General features: G+C 30.2%; 1 protein-coding gene across 1 annotated transcript; it reads left to right on the plus strand.

Moving 5' to 3' along the window:
* The first annotated feature begins 2,611 nt into the window (after nt 1-2,611).
* LOC110283031 (F-box only protein 33) lies at nt 2,612-15,762 on the plus strand. Its single transcript, XM_043055952.3, has 3 exons — nt 2,612-3,159; nt 6,932-7,611; nt 14,589-15,762. The coding sequence occupies exons 1-3, from the start codon at nt 2,741-2,743 to the stop codon at nt 14,873-14,875; spliced, it is 1,386 nt and encodes a 461-aa protein (XP_042911886.1). The 5' UTR covers nt 2,612-2,740; the 3' UTR covers nt 14,876-15,762.
* Nucleotides 15,763-25,874: the final 10,112 nt, after the last annotated feature.

A 25,874-nucleotide genomic window follows, 5' to 3' on the forward strand; every position in this document is an offset into this window, starting at 1 on the left:
TTGTACCATTTTCCTATGGAAAAATACCAGATATGATATAGGGAATTATATTTATTTATTGTATTAATTAGTGATATTATAATTTATTAATTATGCATCAAAAAGTTTCCGACGCAGGAAGCCTCAAAACTCTGTTTTTATGCTTTTCTAATTTTTTTGAGCATAATAGTTCCTACTAATTATAATAAACCGCTATTAATTAAATAACTCTGTAGAGATGGAGACTGTTAGAAAACATTATACATTTTCTTTCTTGGGTCATCTTTCAATTCAGAATTTCTTCTTTCTCTTTTCCCCGAAGAAAGCGCGAGCGCTAGCGAGCAGGGAGTGAAATCTCCTAGTATATACAGGGTGTCTATAAAAGAACTCCGGGGTTTTGAGGCAAAATATTTTAATGAGATAAAAACATACATACATGTTTTATACATGACTGAAAAGCTTACATTATCAAGTTTTTTTTAACACTTAGTAAAGTTCTATATGAGCCAAGTTAGTGGCAAGGCAGACGTCTAAACGGTATTCTACCTCTTTCCATGTCCTGGCGAGCATGTCTGGGGGGACGGTTGCCACACAATTGACTATTCGTTCCCTGAGATCTTGGTAACCCCAACTCCAGGCTGCATCTTGTCAACGATTTTTAGGGCTTCGAAGGCATGTAGCTTGGATTCTGTCCACTTTCTCTTGAGACACACTCGGCCTACCCGGCGACTTTTGCTTCAAAACACTTCCTGTTTCCTTAAATGCACTGAACCATTGACGAATGGTTTTGTGAAAAGGCGGGTTAACACCATAGTTACGTCGAAAGTTTCGTTGTAGGGTAACTAAAGACTTCGTTTCTATGAGCCAAATAACACATAGAGCCTTTTGTTGCGGAGTCGCCATCATTTCAAATTTCGCGACGTCATTTCAAGGTCAACGCCCTGCAGCGCAGCCAATAGTTGATAGAAACATTCCCAATTGGTATGAGTAAAACTTTTTGAGCTACTCTTTTCAGAGAAATCGACTAAATTTTGCTATCTTTTATAGTTAGTGAGATATGAATTTTTAAAACCCCGGAGTTCTTTTATAGACACCCTGTATATGCATGCTTCAGCTGTCAAGTTAAAACATGCACATCGTGAATTGAGCGAAGCATCTTAACTATTTTGGTTTGATGTTTTTGCTTTATAAAGTAAAGCTATTTGAAACAAGAGGTTCAACCGGTTTTGTTACTCAATGAGCTTTGCTTTGTGTATTTATGAGGAAAATGTTTTCGTTTTGGCTTGAAGTGTGATTTTCAATTAACATAACTCTAATTAACATTCTACCTATGGCGACACTTCGTCTGCTGGTAGAAAGTCATAGAAAAAGGAAGTACGTTAGTTTCTGTCTTGATTTTCAAATGCATTGCGGTATTGGTCCTCGTTAAACTGTTCTACCGTAAAGTGCGCGACTTCGCGTGCAGGTCGTCGGGCTACCGAAGCGGGGGTGCTATCCCCTCTACTGAGGATCAAAATTGTGATGGCATATCTTTGGATCATCCTAAGGGATGTTTCCCAGACAGTCGCCAATAGCCCATTGTGCAGCTCTCGTGCGACGTAAATTAACTATAACAGCAACAGCAAGATGCAACCCAAAATTTAACCAACGGTAATATTTTACTCAAATACAGCCAAATAATGGATAACACTCAAAACAGGGTAAACCTTACACTTTATTTATGCTGTGATATTAATTTTCTTAAACTTTTTTTAGGCTCACAGTCAGTTAGAATTTATAAATTACAAGAAACTCTTATGAATAGTGAAATTATGTGCAAATTTAAACATAAACCACAGTAGTAAAACTTCCTAAAATATTAAGCTTGTTCATACAGCGCCTCTCAAGTATAACATAGTGGATACACCAGAAGTTTTCTAAATTTCTTCCGGTTTTAGGAAGATTGTTATTGTTTGCATTCTATATAACTATTATATATTTAAAAAAGGTCACATGGTCGCTAGATTTGTTTGTTTGTTTGTTGTTAATTTACGTCGCACTAGAGCTGCACAATGGGCTATTGGCGACGGTCTGGGAAACATCCCGGAGGATGATCCGAAGATATGCCATCACAATTTTGATCCTCTGCGGAGGGGATGGCGCCCCCGCTTCGGTAGCCCGACGACCTAGTCGCTAGAAAAAACGCGCTTTTTTGGCAGTTCTGATTTGACCTCTTTTTGTTAATTATACTGTTTGTTTTTGCTGCAAGCCGTGTGGCATCACACGCTAGTGTTAGTCTATTTTTCGAGCAGCGATATTAAGTTCATTTTACAAATTATCATTTAAGTTTACATTTAGAAGTTGGTATATTGTTTGTCATGTGAGTGTTTTATAAAAAAAATTCTCCTTCAAATGTCGTCAAGTTTACTTATTTATTACTGATTACACATGCTTCTACTCAACACTACTGTGAAAGTTTAATTATTAAAGTTTCTCATCGTAAGCATAAATAATAAATTAGGTAACAAATAAAACATATACAAGAAATGCTACTCAAGAGTCTGGCGATTGCGAAAATGCGAACCGGCAGCTCTTTAGAAACACCACCTTTAAGAAGCTTGCTCTATTTAGCACTAGGTAGCGCAATCAGTCCCTACAAGATTTTAATCGCTTGACTAATGTATGTTATTTAGTGAAGAAGAAGAGGAAGATTGAAAACGATGCCTTCTGAAAACTTCAAAATGTACAGTTGGCAATATTATTCAGTGCGTCAAAAACTGTGATGGCGGACGAGAGCAGTGGTTTGTGGAACAATTTACCCAGCATTATTATTGTTGAAATATTTTCCTTATTAAGCGTAAAAGACCGTCTAAATGCATCTTCTACTTGTAAAGCTTGGAGGGGCAACCTTTTCCATCCAAAACTTTGGCGAAAAGTCGTATTCCATTTAAACAGCTGTGATAATCCCAAGACAGTCAACAACAATCAAAATGACGGGGCCAGATTCCTCTCGAAGCGCTGCGGGCATTTTGTTCAAGAAGTTGTCATAGAACTTAACTCTTTAAATCCACGAGATGTTCAGCGCTGCAAAGAAGTTTTACGAGTGCTTTCTAGCAACAATAATCTGCGTGCATTGTCCATCAAACCACTGAGCTCTCGGCTGGAGTGGGTCGACTACGATGACACTTTCTCACTTGACGAGTAAGGAAACACTTATATTGCTTATGAAATGTCTCTTTTTATTTCTTACTTTATACTGCAAGCACTAAAATCCATATTTAATTTCGCTTTCTACTACAAGGGGTAATAGGGTGCCTATCTTATTTGACACCAAGATCAGTGCTCTAAGTTGTACATGTTTGTTATGTTTATTACGAATCTTTTTGAAACAGTAAATTGTTTTATCATTAAATGAAAATTTGGCAACACGAAAAGGTAATGAATGACGAAATAATTACAAGAAATAATAACTACAATGTTTTAATATTCATATTAATGTAACAGAGATACAGAAACTCCTATATGTATAACAGGGATTTCCAACTTACTTGAGGCTGGGGACCGCAATTAAAAACACCAGTCAACTTTATCAAAATTTTATATAGGACTCTTCTTGTTATGTTTGAAGAAACATTAAATATTACTGTCCGATTTTTATCAAGTTGTACAAAACAAAAGTATTGATTTACAAATCAAAATACAAAGTAGATTTTTACTTGAGAAAAAAAATTTTTTTTGCACCGTTATGTTGAATTTCACAGAAACTATGAAAGTAGGCTTTTTTTTTTCAAACGATAGAAAAGTATTTTAAACCCATGAAGATTTTTTACAAAATGTGTCTGCAGAAAAATAAAAACTTACATATTTTAGTTCGTGGGCCACAAAAGAAGGCTTCGCGGGACGGATGTGGCCCGCGGGCCGCCAGTTGAGGACCACTGATATATAATGTAAATATAATTAAATGAACAGTTGAGAATATCTCTGAATCATGATCTGACGTGTCAATTACAACCGTACTAGCACTTAATTATTTTAAATTTGCAATTTCAAAAAATAAAGGGCTGAGAATCACTTTTTTGTAAAGTTTTTTTTTTTTACTACAAGGAAGTTTCAAATACGTGGAGATTTTCGAATAATGATCTGTGGCAAAATAATTGCCATGTCTTGGAAACTTCCGCGAGAAACTGAAAGAAGCATCACGGAAAGGGACCAACTCGAAAGGTATAACTTGTAGCCATCCCTGGATACATGTTTTTTTTTTTAATTGTAAGTTTAAAATCTATTTGGCCCCTTGGCGATTGTAGTTGGTGCGGCAGATCACCATATGGAAATATCCCCTCAAATACTTTGCAATTGTTTTGCTGCATATCATGATATGGAAATATTGCCCTGTAATTTTTTTCAGCCGTCATCTCAGAGAATAAAGCATTCGCCTCCCTATGAGGTGACCCAGGGCTGAATCCGAGTTGTAACCATTTAACACAAATTCAGCACCTACTTTGCATCAACCACAGTACTGACTTGAAATATCTTCACTGGTAGAGTTAGTCTCCTTGCAATCAGGTTAACCGTGTGGCGTTTTCTTCTCCATATACTGCAAATGCAGGTTAATTCTTTTAAAGAACCTGCCTCAAGGCTGATTTTTCCTAATACTTGATCCAAAAGTTCCCTTGTCTTCTGAATTGGGTTTAAAATTTCCAGGCTATGGAGCTGAACATTTGATAGTCGTGAACTTAAAATTAGGTCAGCTGTCCAACGATGGTTTTAAATAAAATAATATTCATTTTTTCAGACATTTTTTATAAAGATGTGTTTCAAAAATTGTGGTGGTATATGGTGTATTGTATACCATTATGAGCATGTAATGGTGAAAATATAAATGAAATAAACAAATTGCCAATCGTGTAATGATAAAAGTTGTAGCAATCCCAAAGTGACTTCAGTGAAAACAAGGAATATCATGGTATCCAGATACAAAGATTCAGCCAAATTAAAATTCTAAAGTTAAAATTTTTGAGAAACCGGGAGAACACAAATTCTATACCTTAACCTTTAAAGTGTAATTATATGCTTATGAAATGTTATGCGGCAAGTTTTAATATAAAATCTTTGTTGATTTTCTGAAACAGGGATGCACAATGTACGGCCTGCTGTGAACGAAAATAGCGCATCTAAGCATTATACCAATGAAAATATTTCAACTTAGTAAAAATGTTTTTTTTTTTTTTTTTTTTTGGAAAAAGTCAAATTTTGAATCACACATTTGAGTTTTCACTTTTTAATGCAATCAAGTTGCATAGATTTCATTGTAAATCTGTGTAGTTTTTTTATCCCCCTGCCATTTATTGCTATGAATTTCTTCATAATTTTAAAATTCTTAATATTTTTAATATATTCTGATACACGAATTTCCAAAATAGTTATTATTTTATTCACTTTATTTGTGTCCATTTCATTGTTATTCTAAATGAATCATCGTTACTCTTGATCGTGTTTTCAGCAGCTATATTGTCAGATATTTTAATGTTCCCAGAAAAAGAAGATAAATGCTGGATTGACTCAGATCTAATTATGCAGAAATTAGAGAATCCTGAAATTGCAACAGGTGGCTCTTGTACTAGAATTTGCTGTAGATTTAAATTAAATAATGACTTAGTAGCTGAATGAATGATTGTAAATTCTAGATTTAAGTTCCCAAATGCTTTTCTAGCTGAATAAATTACTGTAAATAGAAGTTTATCATTTTGAAATTTTTGTCCTTTATGATTAACAAGTACCTCATTTCTATGGTTAATTTAGTTATTTTTCAGAGATACAGGTCAAATTAATGTAAAATTAAACCCTTTTTTATGTATCTTTATTTTTCAAAAAAAATTTCCCTTTCTAACTTAGCCGAATTTTTATGAAAAATATGTGATAATCATGTCAAAAAAATTTCCTTCCATTACCATTTTTTAAATTTGAATTTAAAAAAAGGTTATAAGCTGAAAATTCCTAGGATTGACATTTTTAGGCTATAAAGATGTCTAATTATTAGTTAGTGAAAAATTGTGTAATATTTTTGGTTACAGTCAAAAATACATTGATTTTGCTGTATAAACTGCCCTTCCATTCATTACTGCTGGGGATTCACCAAATGTTTAAAATCCTGTAATTTTTTAGAGTATTTTTATGCTACATGAAATTCTGCAAATAGAAGTAATACTTGAATTACTTAAAATCTGAGATTATCACACATTTTAAAGTCAGTTTTTGTTTTTAATGTAAAGAAAGAAAAAATACTTATGGCCAAGGAAACATGCCCTTTTAATGTGAAATAAATTTCAGTTTTTTATTAAAGGCTGATTCTTATTAAGGGTAACCAGAAAGCTCTTCATAGTTTTTCAGCGTAATGTTTTTATCGCTGATGTTTATTTCAATTGATTAATGATATTAAGGGTAAGTCCAATTATAGGATTAAATCTATATGTATGAACTGTGTTTTTGTTTATAAAAATTTAAATTTATGATCTGGAAAAAGAATCTTGCTTTTTATTTTGCTAAGATTTAAGAATCTGTAAATAATACAAGATAATAAGAAGACTTCATCTATAAAATAAATACCGAGACAATAAAGGTTTATCTTTAAATTTATTTTACAATTAAGGGTAAAAAGCCTTTGTATTATTTGATTTATATTTAGCTGTATAATTTATTTGAGTTATATTTAGCATAATTTTTGCAATAAGAATTTAGATGTTGACTGATCTAAAAAAAAAAAACTTATAATTTAGAGCTTAAAAATAGGCATTGACCTTACTAAAACGGGTATATTGAACAGGTTTATTTTCCAGGTATATTGATTACTTATGCAAAATTATTCAGAAGGCACACCGAACTAGTAATTCATTAAGTCCTGATAAAAAACAAAATGTGACTTCTTGTACTATATTGAACCTCCCCACTATATTGATGGTATTGTATTCTTTTCCAGGTATATTGAATACTTATGCAAAATTATTCAGCAGGCACGTTGCTTGGAGCATTTATCACTGGGTTTTATTGAAGAACTTCTAGATGTGTCAGATCACCTCCTCTGCATGCTCACTGAAAACCAAGCACTCTGTATCAGATCTCTTCATCTTTCAAGTATTAAAGAAGTTCCAGATAACTATTTTGTCAACACTATGAACAGTTCTATGTTTAAGTCATTTTTCAGACTTGAATTTCTTAGTATTGACTACGACTACATGAACGATCAACTTCTCGACGTGCTCTCTCAACCTCAAAAGCGGCCTCTCCGTCGCCTCAGCATTCACGTACATTCCTTTTACTATCCGTTTCGAAAGGTCGGCGATGCTGCCTGGAATTTGCTTCGATCTCACAGTCCATGCCTAGAAGTCACATTGAATCTGTTGCATTTCCACAGTTCTTACTTGTTCATTCATAACATTCTGAGCAGCGAGATGCCGCTGGCGCATTTCAGGGTCTACTTCTCCTCTGGTTTTAATGTCGAGATACTCACTGAGATAGCTTTTCTCAATGAAAGTTCTCTCAAGTCTATAGTTCTTGTAGATGAGTTAAATGAATCATCTAATCATGGCATACAGAGCATTGATCCACTCATAATGTTGGCCTGGAAGTGTAAAAAGTTAACATACATGAAAATTATAGGTAACTAGTGTTTCCTTTTTCTTTTTTACAATATTTCTGCTGCAAAAAGTTCTTAGTAATAGTCTGTAAAAGTCAAAAGTAAAAGTTCTTAGTGAAAGTTAAAAGTAAAAGTCTTAGTAAAAGTTAAAAATAAAAGTCTATAGATCTTGTAGATGAGTTAAATGACTAGTCATGGCATACAGAGCATTGATCCACTCATAATGTTGGCCTGGAAGTATAAAAGTTAACATACATAAAAGTTATAGGTAACTAGTTTTTTTTCTTTCTTACGATATCTATGCCGTAAAAAGCTTTTTCAATTGCAACTAGGTTTGCCACGCCTCAGAGAAAGCATTTTAAAAATTCAAGGGGGTGGGATTTCTGGAAAAATGAGAAATTTTGCTAAAAACTCTTAAGAAAAAGTTATTTTTCTTACTTTCGCTAAAAAAAAAGCATAATCCCTAGCAGCAAAATAACTTGGGGTCCTTATTGGACCAATATTCACTTATCTTGGCTCAATAAGGGCTCAAAGAGCCATTATTTTCTCAATATTAGCGCTTAGATAGAATTGTTCGATTTGGGCGATATTTTACCGCAACTTTACTACCAACATCGGCCCTATAACAATTATCAGATTCTCCTGATATTTTATATTCATTCACTAGACTGCTATTGCCCCTATATACAGGGGTCTGTTTAGAAGAAATTTGGGTCCGTTAGCGGACCCTTCACAAAATATCTTTTCATAAAAACGGACCCTTCACAAAATAATTTATCTTATAATTGGACCCTTCACAAATTTGTTTATCTTCATTATTGTTTTGTTAATCTAGTAAACCCTTCCCTGGGGGGGGGGAGAAAAACTGTTAGAGACGAACAGAGTTTGAATTCCAGATGTAGTATTCTAAGGAATTGCATCTCTAATTTAGTAGCAGCAATTGTTGAGCAGAATCTTGTATCTATTTACAATTTAAAAACTTCTTGAAAAGGTTTTTTGCAATATCAGGACCCTATTTGCACAAATTCACAAAAGCAGGACCCTGCTTGAAAGAATGTGACTTAACGCTTATTTTACATTAACAAATTATGAATAGTTTATTCAAAATTTTACGAAAACTGGACTTTTCACAAAATGTCTGGACATTGTGAAAATTTATTTATTGCAATGCTTAAATAATTTTTTACGATGTAATATTTTAACAACGATTTTTATTTTTTTAGCTAAAGGTAAGATTATTTTCTTTTATGTTTGTAGATGTTTAAAAAATAAATGATTTTTGAAATGTTGGGAATTATTTAAGCTCAAAAGTTTGAATTTTAGGTGTAACATTTTATTGTATAATATAATCTAATACTTCGTACGGAATAAAGTGCATTCTTGATTATAAAAATTACTCTTATGTTCTCTCGATGTATTACATTGTTGCAGGAATTGTTTTTGTTTTTTTCGTTTGTTTCCTTACAGAAAAAAGTGATTTTTTTCCCCCTTCAGAAATCAAGTATAAACCCTTTTGCGAGATATAATAGAAGTTTTGTTATCTATCAGGGTTAGTCATTTCATATATATGCTGAATAATTTTGTACACATTTCAACTCCATACATTAAACTCAAAACTGTAGTTTAATTTATTTGCAGAAGAAATAAAAAAAAATTTTTATCTGCAGGAATAATGGCATAGATAGAAAAAAAAAATTGTTACTATTAAAAAAAGTTTTCTATTTGATTGTCTTCATCGGGACCTGCTAGAGGGCAGTGCTGTAGTCCTAGTCACCACATGATTGGTTTTGTAAGCTGAGATATTGAAGGAAATGGAAAGGCTTTAGAAGGAGTAATTTAGGGAGGGGATTTATTTATTTGTATAGGGGACTAATTTGTATTTGTCACATTATAATAAATTAAACCAGTTTATCAAATGTATAAAATATCTAGATATTTAAACATCTAAAATAAGCATTTTTTTATTAAAAAATTAAAAATGCTAGCAATAAATCAAGATAACCTTTTTAACTAAAGAGACAGAATAAAAAAATTTAATTATTTTGTTCAGAAAATATGTAATTTTGAAACTGCTCCTCACCTAATATAATGAAAACGTTTTTATAGACATTTATGCTAACTCACAGTGACGTTATTAAAACCTCATCTTACCTTTGATCTGTCGGCGGCATAAAATGTATGCAGGGGTCTGTCCCAGGGTTCGCCAAGTGGGCCCACTTTGAAAAAACCCACTCGGGTTTTATTGGGTGGGCCCACCTTGAAAAAACCCACTTGGAACGATAAGTTGGTTTTTTCAACAAAAAAAAATTTTTTTTTACTAAAACTTATTGTTTCGCATTTACTTTTATATAATTTATTGCGCAGCATAAATTTGTCAAATAGAGTTGCATGATTTATATGATTAAATTTTTAATATTAGTAAAGTAAAAGAAACTCGAATCTTCATATAATTTTATAGTAGGTACTATTGAAAACTTCAAGTGGGTTTTTTCAAAAAGTAATATTTTAATGATATTAAATCAAATAAAAATTTAAATAATATGGTCTGAAAAGATCAATTTTTCAAATATAGTTGCATGCTTTATATATTAATAAACAGGTTATTATTATTAACTCATATGTTTAACAAAATTGAAAAGAAACAATTTTTTTCTTTTTTTTCCAAGTGATGCATTAACAAATTTAAACAGTTTTATTTTCTGGCTTTAAAAAAAAAAGCTAAAACTTTTTATAAGAGAACTTTTTAAAATTATTTATCTAAAAATGAAATCATTTTCCTAGGGTTAATTATTTGAAAACAAATGGGACAAGTAACTGATACTCTTTATAATAATACATAGTTTTAATTTCACTTTCTATTAATCTTATTATAAAAACATGTAAGACCATTAAATATTTATTTCAGTTTTTTATTTAACTCAAGTCAGATGAAATTTTAGTTTTTAATGATTATAAATATTTACAGATCATAATTTTATAATAGGTAATATCCATATGTTTAATAAATATAGTAAATAAATGTGTATGAAAACAAAAAGATTAATTAACTTGTTCCTTTTATATTACTGTATTTATATTTTATAATTCTTGAGTTAAAAAATTATGAAACGTAATGTACTTAGCCAGTGCCGTTCCTGGCGGGTATGCAGCGAATGCCCCGCACGCAGGCGCCCAATTTAAGGGGTGCCAAATTCATCAAAATTTAAGCATAGTATATAGGGGCGCACAAAATTATTCTTGCACGTAGGCGTTCGCCACCCCAGGAATGGCACTGTACTTAGCAATAAAGAAGATTCAAATATGTATTAGTGATTATGCATTATTTAAACTTAATATAAAATACATATAACCAGGGTTCCTCAAGTGGGCCCACTTTGAAAAAACCCACTTGGTGATTTTTTTCACAAATTGTTTTTTTCTAATTTGGTTCAAAAAGAAGTATCTATATTATCATTGGACACATCGTTGAAGTTAACAAATATTTTAGAAATGTACATCAAGCACATGGATGGGCAAATGAAAAAAACTGCTTGATGACCCAATGACCAAATGATACTAGGTGGAATTCATATTGTGAGCGCGTAAAAACTTTTGCCAATAATTACTATAAATATGAAGAGATTGTTCTTGAACATCAAAATGAATCTAAAAATAATATGTCAAGAATATTAAATAATGTTGGGCTTTACCCATAAACTATCAATTGGGAAAAACAGATATCAATTGTTTCTGAAGCTTTAAAAAGGCTTCAATCAAAAAACATTTCAATTTCCGAAGCTGTTGAAATATGAATTAACTTACTATCCTGTGATGAATTAGAACCCCATAAACATTTTGTAAAAAGATTCAATCAGGCTGTTCAGCCACATCATTTATTAGTATATGCATCCTGGATCCCGAAACAAAGGGACAATTTTTAAATGATGAACAAGACCAATTAGCAGAAAAGTCTTCCTAAGCATCATCAAGAATTTCTGCCACGTGTTACGGCATTCAGAATTTCCGATCCTGAATACTTTCCAAAATCAATGATGCTTTACACTGTTATTCAACAGTTTTCATCAAAAAATAGTGGAAAATTATGGCAAAAAAAAAAAGTAAATAAATAAATAAAATTCCTAGCTGCCACAAAATTTCTGTCAATTCTTTTTTCTTTGCACTCAGCACCAGCATCCTCTCTGTCTCTATCGAAAGACACTTTTCAACTTTCGGTTTGGTGCAGAGTAAACTTCGAAATAGATTAGGAATAGATAAAGCTACAAAACTCGTAAAAGTGTATAACCATCTAAGAGAGAAATGTAGACACTTTGAATATGTTGTATGATAATAATAAAGGAAAGAAATGGACCTTTTTTTAGAGTCAACTCTTAACATCTGCTGACAATTTTTAACTATTTGGAGAAAGTTTATCACAATTAAAAAACGGTTAAAAATTAAAATATTACTTTTAAGATTTTTTAAATATTATTTTTAAGATTTCATTTGAATACAATTTATTTTGTTTCTTTTAATCATGTTTAAAAATATTGAAAGCAAACAAAAAAAATTTATTAAGTGTTACATTAAACAACAATAAACAATTTAAAATTTTTATTTTTTGATTTTAAAAAAATAAGCTATAACTTTTTATATATATGCTTTTTTATAATTTTAAGATTAATTTTTATTTTGAAACTATAAAGTTAAAATGTATCTAAAAATGCATATATTTATCTAAATATTTGAAAAAAGGGACAAGTAACTGATACTTTATAATTATACGTAATTTTAATTTCACTTTATATTAATTGTATTGTAAAAACATGGAAGACCATTAAATATTTATTCCAGTTTAATTTTATTACAGGTAAAAGTCAGATGAAATTTTAGTGTTATACTATTTTCACAGTAAAATTTATGAGCACTAAATGAAAAACCCAATTTTCCCCGGGTTTTTTCAGATAAAACCCAATTTTCCCTGGGTTTTTTCAATAAAACCCAGGCGGGTTGGGTTTTTTTTAAAAATCCCCGGGTTTTTTCAAACCCTGGTCTGTCCTGACATTTTGTGAAAGGTCCGGTTTTCGTGAAATTGTGAAAAAATTACTCACATTCTTTCAACCAGGATCTGCTTTTATAAATTTGTGCAAAGTATTGCAAAAAACTTTTTCAATGAGTTTTTAAATTGTAAATAGATACAAGAATGCTCGGCACTGTAAAATTATAATAAAAAAAATTAAATTTTCAAAAATAAACAGCAATTGCTGCTTCCAAATTAGAGATGCAACGTACAAATATTTGGTATTTAGCCTATACTGCTGAATGCAGAATATTCATTTCGGACGAATAATGGAAGAATCGTCTGCCGAAGACAAAACTTAATTCGTTTACATCTTTCTTGTTTTCTGCCCTGGGAAGGGTTTATTTGATTAACAAAACAATAAAGATAAACAAATTTGTGAAGGGTCTGTTTTTAAGTTAAAATATTTTGTGAAGTGTCCGTTTTTATGAAAAAATATTTTGTGAAGGGTCCGTTAACGGACCCAAATTTCTGCTAAACAGGCCCCTGGTATGTTGTCCATTATGTCTTAATCTCTTATGTATTGTGTAAGTTGAATTTATTCCTTTGTCTTACTAAGTTTTAAAACCATTTCCAACATAAATAGCTAGTAAAAAAAGATTTACAATATGTAGATGAATAAGCCAGAACTGAAAATTTATTATAAATTTGATGTTGAATGTTTGTGCCCCCACCCATGTATTTGCATCAATAATCTGTGTTGGTCTGGCTTAGTTCACAAATGTTATGCTTTGTCATATTTAATAAAAGATCGTTGAACAACATTAAATTCAAATCCGAACTATTTAAGATTGAATTTTCTAATGTACATGAAATGATTAAACAAAATTATTTATTGCACTTTATTGCATTCAGTTTTTAACACAGAAATAAGGATTTTTTTTAAGCTTTAATTTTTAAATATGAAGTAGTTTTAATAACTATTGTGAAATTGACGTTTGATAAATGTTGAGAAAAAAAATCAATTGTTCTTGATGAGTTTATATTATAAATGCTAACATTTTATTATGCTTCATTAGAAAAAGTTATCTTATTTAAAAATCATGTTTTAGTTTTTATGATTTTGTACAATTTATTATTCTCAAGGTTTCCGCGCACCTGGGAAGTCATGGATTTCCGTGTTGAACAAATTTTATCAGGAAATGTCATGATTTCAACTATTTTTTCAAAAAAATCATGAAAAGTCATGGATTTAGGTTGTCCAAAAATTTAATTCTTAAAATGGAATTTACCCCCTCCCACCAATTTCATGATGTTCTGAATATCTGAATTTGTAACAAAATCCCCACTCAGTCATATTTGATTAAAATATAAAATGTTTTTATCATGTTCTTTAAAAATTAAGGTGTTCTTTCAAGAAATGACAGAAAAAGCATCATTTCTTGAACGAATTATCTTTTAAACTTCTGTGATTTCAGAATTTTTTTTTTTAATCAATTTAAAATTTTAGTTGAAGCAAGTCAGTCGAATTTTTTTATTCCGAAATGAGAACAGAAAAATCAGGAGTATTTCTTTCCTTTCCGAAGAACAAGAAAAATATCTTCAGAATGTAATTTTGCAGAAAAAAGAAGAAAAAAAATTATTTGCTTTTGTATTTTTTTCAGCTATTTTATTGCTTCAACTCTTTTTTTACTGTTTTTTAAATTTGAAATCTATAAATATGAAAATGCTGAGCATAACAGTTTTGGTTAATACCTATCATTTCAATTAATGTTATAAAAGTCCTTTTTTAAATTTATTGTTGTGTTATTGTCGGAGAAAATAATAACTTCGTTAAGTCATGAAAAATTCTTGGAATTAGTCATGGAAAGTCATTAATTTGAAAATCTATAAATCAGCAGATACAATTAGAAGCAATTATTTTTGTGTGTTTGTCATATTATCGTGTATATTTTGTAGAAGAAAAAAAATCTTTATTCATGCATTTTTTTTCCTTCCTTCTAGGTTATGAAGTTAATGCTGACAGCTTGATTGCTATCTCCAGACTTCGTGGAACTGAATTAAAAGATTTATTGGTTCCCGTTTGCTGCCTCTCTACCCTTCAGATCGAAGAGAATGCATCAGTGAGCAGATCTCGGGCACTTGCCGAAATGACAGAGCAAGTCAGTTTTAGCTTGCAACGAAATTGGCGTCCAATGACTTACGACGAACTTCCACTAGCTGTCCGCAACGTCGACGTGGATGCTGACGGAGCATACCTGGAGGAGCTCCTCGAGGACCAGACGTGGTGATGACTCTCCAAATATTTTACCTATTACTAGTCATTGCGAAAAAGGGTGTTTATATTTATGCATATATATATATATTTAAACAAACAAAAAAAATATGTTGCCCAGATCTCTGACAAGCTTATTAGCAAGTAAAGATAATCCCAAATTTTATACTTAAAAGATTAGATTAGATTATCTTTTTTGTTTCCAAAATTTTATCTCTTTTAAGAAATATATCCAATGCCACTTGATATATTTTGATTTTCCCTGGTGTTTTTTCTTGAGGCGATAGTGGAAGGCTTTGTTTGAGGACCACAGCAGAGTGGCGCTCAAATTGTAGACTTCTTGTGATTACATCTTAAAAAATGCATCCTTTTTAAATGCGCACACTCTTCCATCTTTTATATCTGTCCATCTAAGCTGAGGGGAAAGTGCAAACACCACTTTATATATATGTATATACTAATTGTTAACATTCCATTAGCATTTGATGTTCCTGTTGACATCTGGGTAGAGTCCAATCTCAGGGAGAGACTCCGAGATGACCCCGTGGAGTCCAGAGGGTTTTCAAAAAAAAAAAAAAAAGTGCCAACTTTGGTATGTATTTACATCCAAATATATATATTTATTCTTTCCCCTTAAGTGATGATCTTTTGGTGCTGACCGTGTGTAAATAAAGCACAGACAGAGGAAAGTTCTCTTGAGCGATTTAAGATCTGTATAGATAATTATTTAAATGCCCCCTTTTAAAAGGTATTTTTAGATGTGCATTGTTTGTCATGCGTGTTTTATTTTTTAAGATCTGTAGTGTTTTTTTATTTACATTAATATTATTTTATTGTGATATCACCTGAAAAGGAAATGATAATGTGGGGCCCTTTTTGGTGGCTTCCAAAAAAAAAAAGAAAGTTATATTTACAACATTTGAGATCTTTTACATCTGATGAGAGTGACCCTGCTGACCATGTTCTTGTTGTTATTGTTTATTTTTCTTTCTCCAATCTGGGTATGTGTGGTGATTATCAAGATAAAAAGGGGAAATAAATGTTACATCTGTGAAAATTGTGTGATAGTTATTTAGAATTTACAATTTGTGTAATGACAAGTCCGCCGAAAACACCTTGTATTTTATCGAGATAGCTGTGATATTGAGGCGAACTTTAGATCTATAGAAGTGCAATGCATAATGTGCTCTAACACCAAAACTGCTCATGGATCGCCATCGTGGGAGTGCTGTCACAAGCAGCTGAAGCTGTAATTAATATTTTTATTGTATGGACAAAGTAATTAGATCATTCACTAATTGTACAGTATTATTTTTAAAACTGCTATTCTTTTCTCCATTTTTTTCCTCAGAATTTTCGTAAGTTTTTTTTTTTCTGTCGAAAAAAAAATTACTCTTTTCTTTCTCAAATTTCTATATATTGAAATTTCAGACTGTAGCAGAGTTGGCCTGGTTTAAATCATGTTTGAAATCTCAATTTAAATCACTTAATTTTTTTGAAAAAATCATTGATTTAAGCAAATTGATTTTTTAAAAAATAAATTTTAAGTCAAATATTTTTATACATTATTATTTATAAATATATTCCTTAAGGGGATTCTTTTTAAAGGTGAAATTCATTAATAAGGAAGTTTTTATCGAAAGAAATAATAGAAAGAGAATGTATTATTACTAAACAAATCAAATTAAAGACTAAAAGTGGTTTGAAATTGTTAAATTATATTTTTTTTTATAAGCTCTGTTTAAATTAATTTGCTGGTAAGAAGCGTATTTCAATTATACCCAGTCAGTGTCTTGTTTAGTTCAATACAAGTGCTAGTAAAACGTATTAAATATGTAGTTATTGTAAATCAGTAACCTGCCAGATAAACTTAAATAATTATTTTTAACGTATTTTGATCGAAAACCAATTAACTCTTCATTGGATATCTGACAATAAATTGCCTTTTGCACTTTAAAATTTTAGGATGTTAAGCTTGAACAATGATTTTATTTTTAATGATGAGTTTATTTTATTTATCTGTGATTAGTTTGCAATAAATAATAACTTTTGAAGCATTTTAGTTAGAAATATCAACTATTTTAACTATATTATTGATTTTAAGAAATATTAAGTATTATGAATACATTTTATCATAATTTTGCAGGAAAATATAAAAAATATCAGATTTTTAAAAAAAAAAAAAAATTGATTTTTGCCAACTCTGGACTGTTTTAACTTGTAAATTAATTTTACTTCAGTATTATTTATTTTTTTTCAATCCAAGCATGCTTACACTGAAAATAATTTACAATATGATCAATGCCTATGCAAGGGAATGACTAACTATAAATTTTTGTGTATGTAGGAATTTTATTTTAGACTACAGAAATCTTTTGAATAAAACAGTCCCCATTTCCTGAAGAAGTCTCACACTTTTTCTATTTAAATGTTACCTTTATTTTTGACTGTTTTGGAGCATTTTTTTTTTCTTTACATTCAAATTTACTTTGAAACATTTTAGAATCAAATTAAATTTCAATTGCTATTCTTTTAACAATTCAAACCAAGATTGTATGGATTTCTGAAATATTTTGAAAGCTTCTAATTCATAGGACTATTTTTAAAGTCTTTTTTTCTTATGAAATTCTTTTAATTTAATTATTCTTTTTCTTTTGTCCTGTAGTAAGATTTATCTACTCTTCATTTTAGTATGAATCCTGTTTAACAAAATAGAAGCCTATTTATTGTTTGGAGTTATGTTAATAATGGTGCATCAATTATATGTGTTATTGATTTGAAATTATCTTTGAATTCCTTAAAAGAAAATTGCCTCAATTATGTGCCTTCAAAACTCAGATCGTGCCTATACGAGTCACACAATTTCAAAGCTGTTCGAGTGATACGAAATGCAATAACTATTTTACTACATGAAACAGGATCACCATCCAGAATACTAATATTTTTTTTGTTTTTATTTTTGCAATGATCCTGTGATAGATTCAAATATGAATCACCTGGTTGGAGATCCTTGTTGCTAATGGAGTGAAGAAATTCAGCTAACCGTCGTTGAACATCACACGGTTTGAAATTATATCAAAACATGGCGATTATCTTTTTTTTTTGTTTCAAATAAAAATTATTCTCTAAAATATTTTCTTTTGAGAGGAATTTTAATTATTTCTTTAATAAAATGACTTGTACTGATCCTTATAGAGTTTTAGATTTCATCTTGGGTCTTAATTATTTTTTTCTTGTAGAATTATAGATTATTAAATTGTTTTTACTTTTGGCGAATTGTTCATATTTTTTGGCATCCTATAGACAAATTCTAAAAATGTTGACGAGGTTGAAAGTCCATCTGAGTATGAACCGTGGTTTCTGGTTTTGTTAAAAGGGTAATAATTCTCAACATTTAATGCACCCAAACTTATTTTGTACATTATTTATTTACAATTTTGAGATAATGTATATGAATCACATAGGCTATCTGATATAGTTTTAAGAAAAATTAAGTGGTTTTTTATTTAAATGACAGTAACGAATCAACTTTTAAATTTTATTATCGAATAAAAAACCTAAAAGAATTTCTTGAAGTTCCTATAATAATGTACAATTTGTGAATGTTCACAGAATGCAGCTTTCTATATCACGTTGGTGTTAAGATGTATCAACTATTGAATGTTAAGAAAATTCTTTATTCAAATATTTATGTATGTTATGTTTTAAATATGATTTTTTTTTCTATATAATTTTAAATTTATATTGATGCCAAGATCCAAAATCTTAGTTTTATATGACTGTTGATAAAATTGTAATTTCTTTTATTTCTTAAAGGTTACTTAAATTAGCATTTAATTTCTTACCTTGTTCAATTTATATATATATATTTTTTGTATTGCTGATTTGCTTTCAATTCTTGGAAGACTTAATTGCTCTTATTTTTTTTATTCTTTCTTTTTCAACTTGTTTTTATAAATAGTGATTTATTTGCATGCATCTTCTTTTTTCCCCCTTGCAGAAAAATAAATTGTTTGTTCTTTTGTACAAGAATGAAAATCTCAATTATAAATTTATAAATATTTCTCATACATTCTTTTACATATAAATAGTTAAAGAAATCTTTGTCAATTAAATCTTATAAAAAATAATTTGTTATTGAGATATCCTGAATAATTTGTTTTACCAGGCATGTGATTCTTCTGCTAATTTGCTGGATTCTGAGAATATTGTGACCATTGATTCGCATACTTTTATGAATCAGTTTAAATTTCGTTGCTTATGCGAAATCTCATTAACAAGGCATTAATACCACACTTTCCAGCACCCTCTTCACACCTCTCATTCACGGGCGATAACAGCTGTTCTTATAACGTAGACTTGTTTGAGTTAAAACCCAACTGAGAGTAAGTAAGACTGAAAAAAAAAAGCTTCATAAAAGCGTCTGCCAGAATAATAAACTACCGAGGCAAACACATAAGTATAAAATTAATAAACTATGAAGTAATTCTAATTTCAATGAGTAGCAAATTCTTATTTGTAACAGAAAAATTATGTTATCAATGGGATATATTTGCCCCCATTTTTATTTGTTTGCAATTTGGTAAAAATTTTTAACATGATATTTTGACGTGGAAATTTAAAATCCAAATCACACATTTCAACACGCTGGATACCATCGTTAATCCTAGTTTTGATCTTTTTCAGTTGATGTCATTGTTTTTCTAATGGTTTTTAAAATTCCAATGTTATTACGACACGCAAAATTCAATTCGTGTATTTATTAGTCATTTTTGACACGACGATGCCACTGTTTACCCGATTGAATTTTTTCCTACAGATATCCATGTTATTACTCTTTATTGCGCTCTATTTTCGCTAAATCCATGTGTTGTCTCGATCAGAGTTCTTTGGGCAGTTATTGCTGTTGATTTTCATGATTTTTAAAAAAAAATCTTGTGAATTATTATGTTACGGAAATTTAAATCTGGCACCTAATTATTTACTATTTGAAGCAAGGATTCAAGCGTTTTTTTGAGCCATTTTTCGCCTGTTATTGCTACTTATTTCTACATATTTTTTAAGATCCCTGTATTTTTAATATAATATTAAACATGTGAATTTCAAAACATACTTTTAATTAACCACTTTTTGATGTGTTATATATGGAGATTTTGTCGCACATGTCCGTGGTTTTATCAATAATCTTTTTTCAGTTATTGCCATAAATTTCACAAATTTGAAGAAGAAAATATTTTTTTTTTCTGTAATTCAAAGTGTGAAAACGGAGGAATTATTATTATTTTTTAATATACATATTTTATATGTTTAAGAGAGAAAAATTATTACATAAAATAGTTTTTTTCTCTCTTTAAATTTTATAAATGTTACTTTTGTGTACAAAAGAAAAAAATATATTCCAAGAAAATTTAAGATATTTTCTTCTTCCAGCTATCACATGTCTGTTTACGTTACATATTGATCAATTTCAATAAAATCATTAGCTTAAATACCAATTTATTTTTAGAAACTTTAAATAATCAACAACAAAAAATTTTCTTTATGTTGTGAGCATTTATTTTCTTAACAGTTTGAAATATATTCATAACAAAATCTGTTGATTGCTTGATTTGAATTTGTTTTCATTTTAAAATTAAACTATGTTGCTTTTTAGCTTTTTTAATTTTGACAAAAAAAGAAATCCTTTGCAAAAAAATTTTGTTTTTCAAATTTTTTTTTTCAAGGGAGAAAATGTGGATAATATTTCATATTTCTGAATCCTTCAATGTTAAATGTGCATTTCTTTAAAGCTTAATTTTTAATGTAGACTAGATTAATAAATGTGACTATTTATTTAAACTGTCAATGTTTCCAGCATTTTAAATTTTATTAAGATACTTCTAGATGAGAAGAAACTTCCAAAGCAAAAGTTTAAATAGCTTACTATCCTGTGAAAATATTTTGAATATTTAATGTTTTAAATGTTGTTTCTTATGTAGTTTTCTAGTAACAAATTTTCTCTCAACTACTTCTCAATAAGCAGACTTCCAGATATTGTAAAATGAATAATCTTAAATGCAGCTCTCTTTTATCTGTTGGCACACCTGATCTTATTTTATTGTCTAATTCACAATTATGTTATTTTATGTTAGAAATAAAAGTATTTGTAAAACTTTTTCAACTTCGTTTAATGCACATCATACATGCACTCAACCAATGTCTTCTAACAGAAACCGAAAAACTTTAACTTAGTAGCATTTAAAGTTCCCTTAGCAGGGTTGTCACAGGCGACTAAAATGCAACTATTTTCAGCATGAGGCGACCATGACAACTTTTTTTTTTGCCTGAAAAGGCTAAAAAAAAAGCAACTATTTTCAGGAAAAGGAGACTTTTCTGTACTCCTAGCAATGTTTTTTAGCATAAATTTGGTTGAAAACCTGCAGCCCACGAAATCTTCTGAGCACACTGAATTTCTTTTCTTAAAATATAAAAAATGTAAAATAAAAATAAAATTTGAAAAAATTAAACATTAAAAAATGTAAAAGTTTAGATTGCAAATTTGAATCATCACTTTTTAATGCGTTCAAATTGCACAGATTCTCTCGTAATTCTATTTAGTTTCTCGATTGCCTTTTCAACGGTTTTTGCTATGAAATTCTGCAAGATTTTAAAAACCCAATTTTTAATACGATATTATACAAAAAATATGTTAACGAAATATTTTTAGAAGTGAGTGAATTAAAATGAAACATTTGCATACATACATAAAACAAAATTAATACTCAACTTTAAGAATATAGTTATTTATCTATCTGATCTTTTACATATCTGTTCAAACTTATATGAACTGGTGGATTATTTAAAAAAACTAAAAGAGCCTTGGGGCATGGGAAAACGTTCCAGGTCCCTGTCTCCAAATAGTTCATACAAAATTTTAAAATAGTTTGTCTAAAGTAAGAACTCCCCTAACCATTCGTCTGGATCCGTGTTGGTGACTATGGTAACGAGGTATAACTATTTCAAATGGCGGTGTGGAATCGGCGAGAGAAAGGGAATATTTTTCTTCGGTCAATTGTGTTAGCCCTAGAGTGAAGAGAAGCAACCCTCCCTAGGGGAGTTCTAACTGTAGACAAACTATGCCATACCTTGTTTATTGCAAGCCCTGATTGAACAAAATATTCAGCCTATGATATGTTTCAAGTGCTCCATCACGTGTCTATTTTTTTTACCACTTTTGGAAGCTTGTTAGTACCTAATTTATCTATTAATGAAAAAATGCTATTCATATTCACTCTTGTGGTAACAAAGGTAATGTATCAATATTTTAATACAGTCGAACTCTTTTATAACGAGCACAAAGGGACCGTAACATGTACTCGTTAAATCCGAGTACTCGTAATAAACGGGTACTTAAGACAGGCGTGCAACCAGAAGAGGGGGGGGGGGCTTGGGAGGTCAAATGATTGAATTTACTTAAAATTTAATTAATACTTACTTACTTTAATTACATTAATTAATTTAATCGCGTTTTTTTTATTTCGCGCACATTTCTTATTTTGAAAAAAAGATAAGACAGAAAGATGAGAAAAAAGATTAAAAGGCGGAAAAATATTGCTCGCTAAAACCGGGTCTTGCTCGTTAAAAGCGACTTCTGTTCCATAGACTTAACATTGATCCAACCAAATATTCTCGTTTCCCTCGGTAAATCCGAGTTCTCGTTAAATCCGAGCTCGTTATAAACGAGTTCGACTGTATATGTTTTTTTTTTAAATAAATTGCTCTCCAGTACATATAAATACTTTGAACAGATAAATTAAAGACTTGGTAGATAAAAGATCAGATTCTGAAAGTTGAGCAACGAAATGTTTACTTTAATTCATTTCTCTCAATATTGCAATAGTCTTTAATTTTTTATTCTGTTGGCGGCCATTATGCGATTGTTCTTGTATTTTCGTGGCGCCATCTATGGCCAAGAATTCGACTTATGACTCCCATACGTCGCACCCATTTATAGGGCGGTCAGATTCATTCATCCACAGATCGTAATTTTGTCCTGGACCAAAAAACGACCAATCTCCTATCCAGTACCCCCCCCCCCCCCAAAGGTATAATTTGGGACGGATAGCCTGGTTGGTAAGTCACTGGGCTCATGCCCAAGAGTTCGTGGATTCGATTCCCGCCCCCCGAAGACTCCCCGTGTAGTAAATAGTGACTGATGCACGTTAAATTTATCAAGTCGATAAGTCCTCCGTGTTCCCATAACAAATCAATACTTCTGGAAGTACTGATCCAGGAGTTTCCTTGTTTTCTGGATTGGATCTAAATTACAAGGCTACGAAGTTGGCTTTGAAGTATTCGTAAACCCAAAATTGGGTCGACTGTTCAACGACGGTTATAAATTATAAATTTGCCATGGTGCTGGATGAGGCACCATAACAAATTATGGTGTTGGCAAGGCTATCCCGGTCAATTTTTTATTCTAAAGATAGATAATTGTGTCTGGCCATACCATACAATATTTAATTTTAAATTTTGTTATGTAATATTTATTTTCATACTAATATTTTATAATTGTGACATATTAATCTTATTATTAACTGAAATTCATTTCAATAAAAATACTATATTTTATTTAAACTAATATTCCATGTTTCTTTTTATTTAAAATTTTTAACTAAAAAAAAAAAAAAAACATAACTATTTATTCTGAGCCCTAACTCATTATGTAGGAGTGGGGCATCCAAAATTTTTTAGCTCAGACTTCCCAAACTCTGGGTTCCTTTAAATCAGTTTGATTTAAATCGCTTGCGTTTTTTTTAAAAACGTCACTGGTTTTAATCATAAAAAGAATTCTTTTTTCTAACATGTAACTAACTATCATTTATGTGAAATTTAATACATCTTAAACCATATTATCATTTACATAAAATAAAATCTGTGTTTATAAGTTTCAGGGTTTCTCCAAACCTGGGTTTTTAAGAAAAACTGAGCCCATTTGGGTTTTCGTAGATGATTAATAATAATTATAACTTAATAGGTTACATTTATTTGGCGATGTTTCTTCATGAGAAATACACTTTTTCCCGGGGATAGGGTGGGTTTTTTCGTGAAAAGATCCAATTTCGCCCTGAGACTGTTTTATTCGACTTACATATTTATATGTACCACATATAAGATTTAAGATAGTGTATTTATTGAAAAATTACTGCTTGATTACTACCAATAGGGTTAATTAAAGAAATGGTTATTAGAAGAAAAAAAATTCCGGCTTCTTAAACGTACAGTGCGCAAAAAAAAAAGTATCACCCTGAATAACTTTCTAATGATCGGATTTTCACGTACTAAGCGTTAATGTTAATGGTTTCTGGGGGTGACTTCAAATATGCTTATTAATTAGTGCTAACTATTAATGAAGTTACGAAATCAGACACAAAAACGTACTTTTTTTGAATAAACATATATCTTTTCTTGCATATTTGGATTCAGTTTCTTGGGATTATTAATTTAGTAACATAGTATATTAAATTACTTCACGCGATATTAAAATAAATTTTACGTAAGATAAAGGCATAGGTTCTTAGTTTGAAAAAATAATAATTAGTCACTATTTTTACGTCTTTTTTAAAACACTGCCCATGTCACTGGCTTAACTATTTGTTAAATTGGCGTTTTTTTTTTTTTTTTTTTCTTTCTGTAATGTTTTAATTGAATTTCTTTGAAATCGTTTGGTTATTTGTTTTATTTTAGTTCTAAAAAAGGCTTCGATATTAGTTCTTTAAAGATGTCATATGTTAATGAACATAAAAATACATTTTAAAGAAAAATACGATTTAATTAAATTCTTTAATTTCTTTCCATTTTTCTTGTTCTTAAATTTATTTCTGTGTTGAATAAAATGGATATTTAAGTGTATGGGCTTGCATCATCAGTTTTTTTGAATCTAAGTATCATTTCTAAAAAGCTTTTCTTTTCTCTATTTCTAGTAAAAGTTATCATGACGTAAATCAAATTATGACTTGAGTGAAATAAACAGGAGTAAATAAAAATAGGACAGAAATTCTTATCACGTGTAATAGAACTGAAGTAAAAGAGAAATGTTTGATTGAATTTCTTTGAAATCGTTTGGTTATTTTTTTTATTTTAGTTCTAAAAAATGCTTTGATGTTAGTTCTTTAAATATGTCGTATGTTAATGAACATAAAAATACATTTAAAAGAAAAATACGATTTAATTAAATTCTTTAATTTCTTTCCATTTTTCTTGTTCTTAAATTTATTTCTATGTTGAAAAAAATGCATATTTAAGTGTATGGTCTTGCATCATCAGTTCTTTTAAATCAAAGTATCATTTCTAAAAAGCTTTTCTTTTCGCTATTTCTAGTAAAAGTTATAAATTATCATGACGTAAATCAAATTATGACTTTAGTGAAATAAACAGGAGTAAATAAAAATAGGACAGAAATTCTTATTGCCGACTTGGCAATAATGTTTGTGACCATTTTGGCGACAAAATGATAGTTCTGGAAAATTCGAGTTTTGAAACGATAAGATTAATATTTACGGAGTAAAACGAGAATTATCTAGAAAAGTATAAGGAAATTGTTTTTTTTTTATTTATTTTTTTTATTTTTTTTTACTTACCTAAATTTTGAAAAATATTCGTATTTGAAAATAGAAAGTGACAGCCAGGATTAAAAGATAGGTTTGTGAACGAAATTTCAAACTCGTCGACTTTCATCGCGATGATGCCCAAAGGAACTCATATTTCTGATTCTAAAAAAAGGAAAAAAAAATGTTGCTTTTCGAGAATGTGGATAAGTGGACGGGAAATTTCAAAAAAGAAAATGGAGATCTATAACAGCAGTTACAGTTCTCATGGTTACAGTTCTCTTGCGTTGGGGTTTTTCGTGATGATGGACGATGGGTTAGAATTACCTAGTGGTACGGCTAGCCATGGGAGTTTTTCCCGGTTTTATTCTCCATGTAACGCAAAAGCAGGTTAGTACCATCAAAAAAGTCCTGCATGAAGATGGATTT

Source organism: Parasteatoda tepidariorum, chromosome 2 (assembly GCF_982258835.1).
Source record: "Parasteatoda tepidariorum strain Cologne lab strain chromosome 2, Ptep-v5.0, whole genome shotgun sequence".
In the NCBI taxonomy this organism is placed as follows: Eukaryota; Metazoa; Arthropoda; class Arachnida; order Araneae; family Theridiidae; genus Parasteatoda; species Parasteatoda tepidariorum.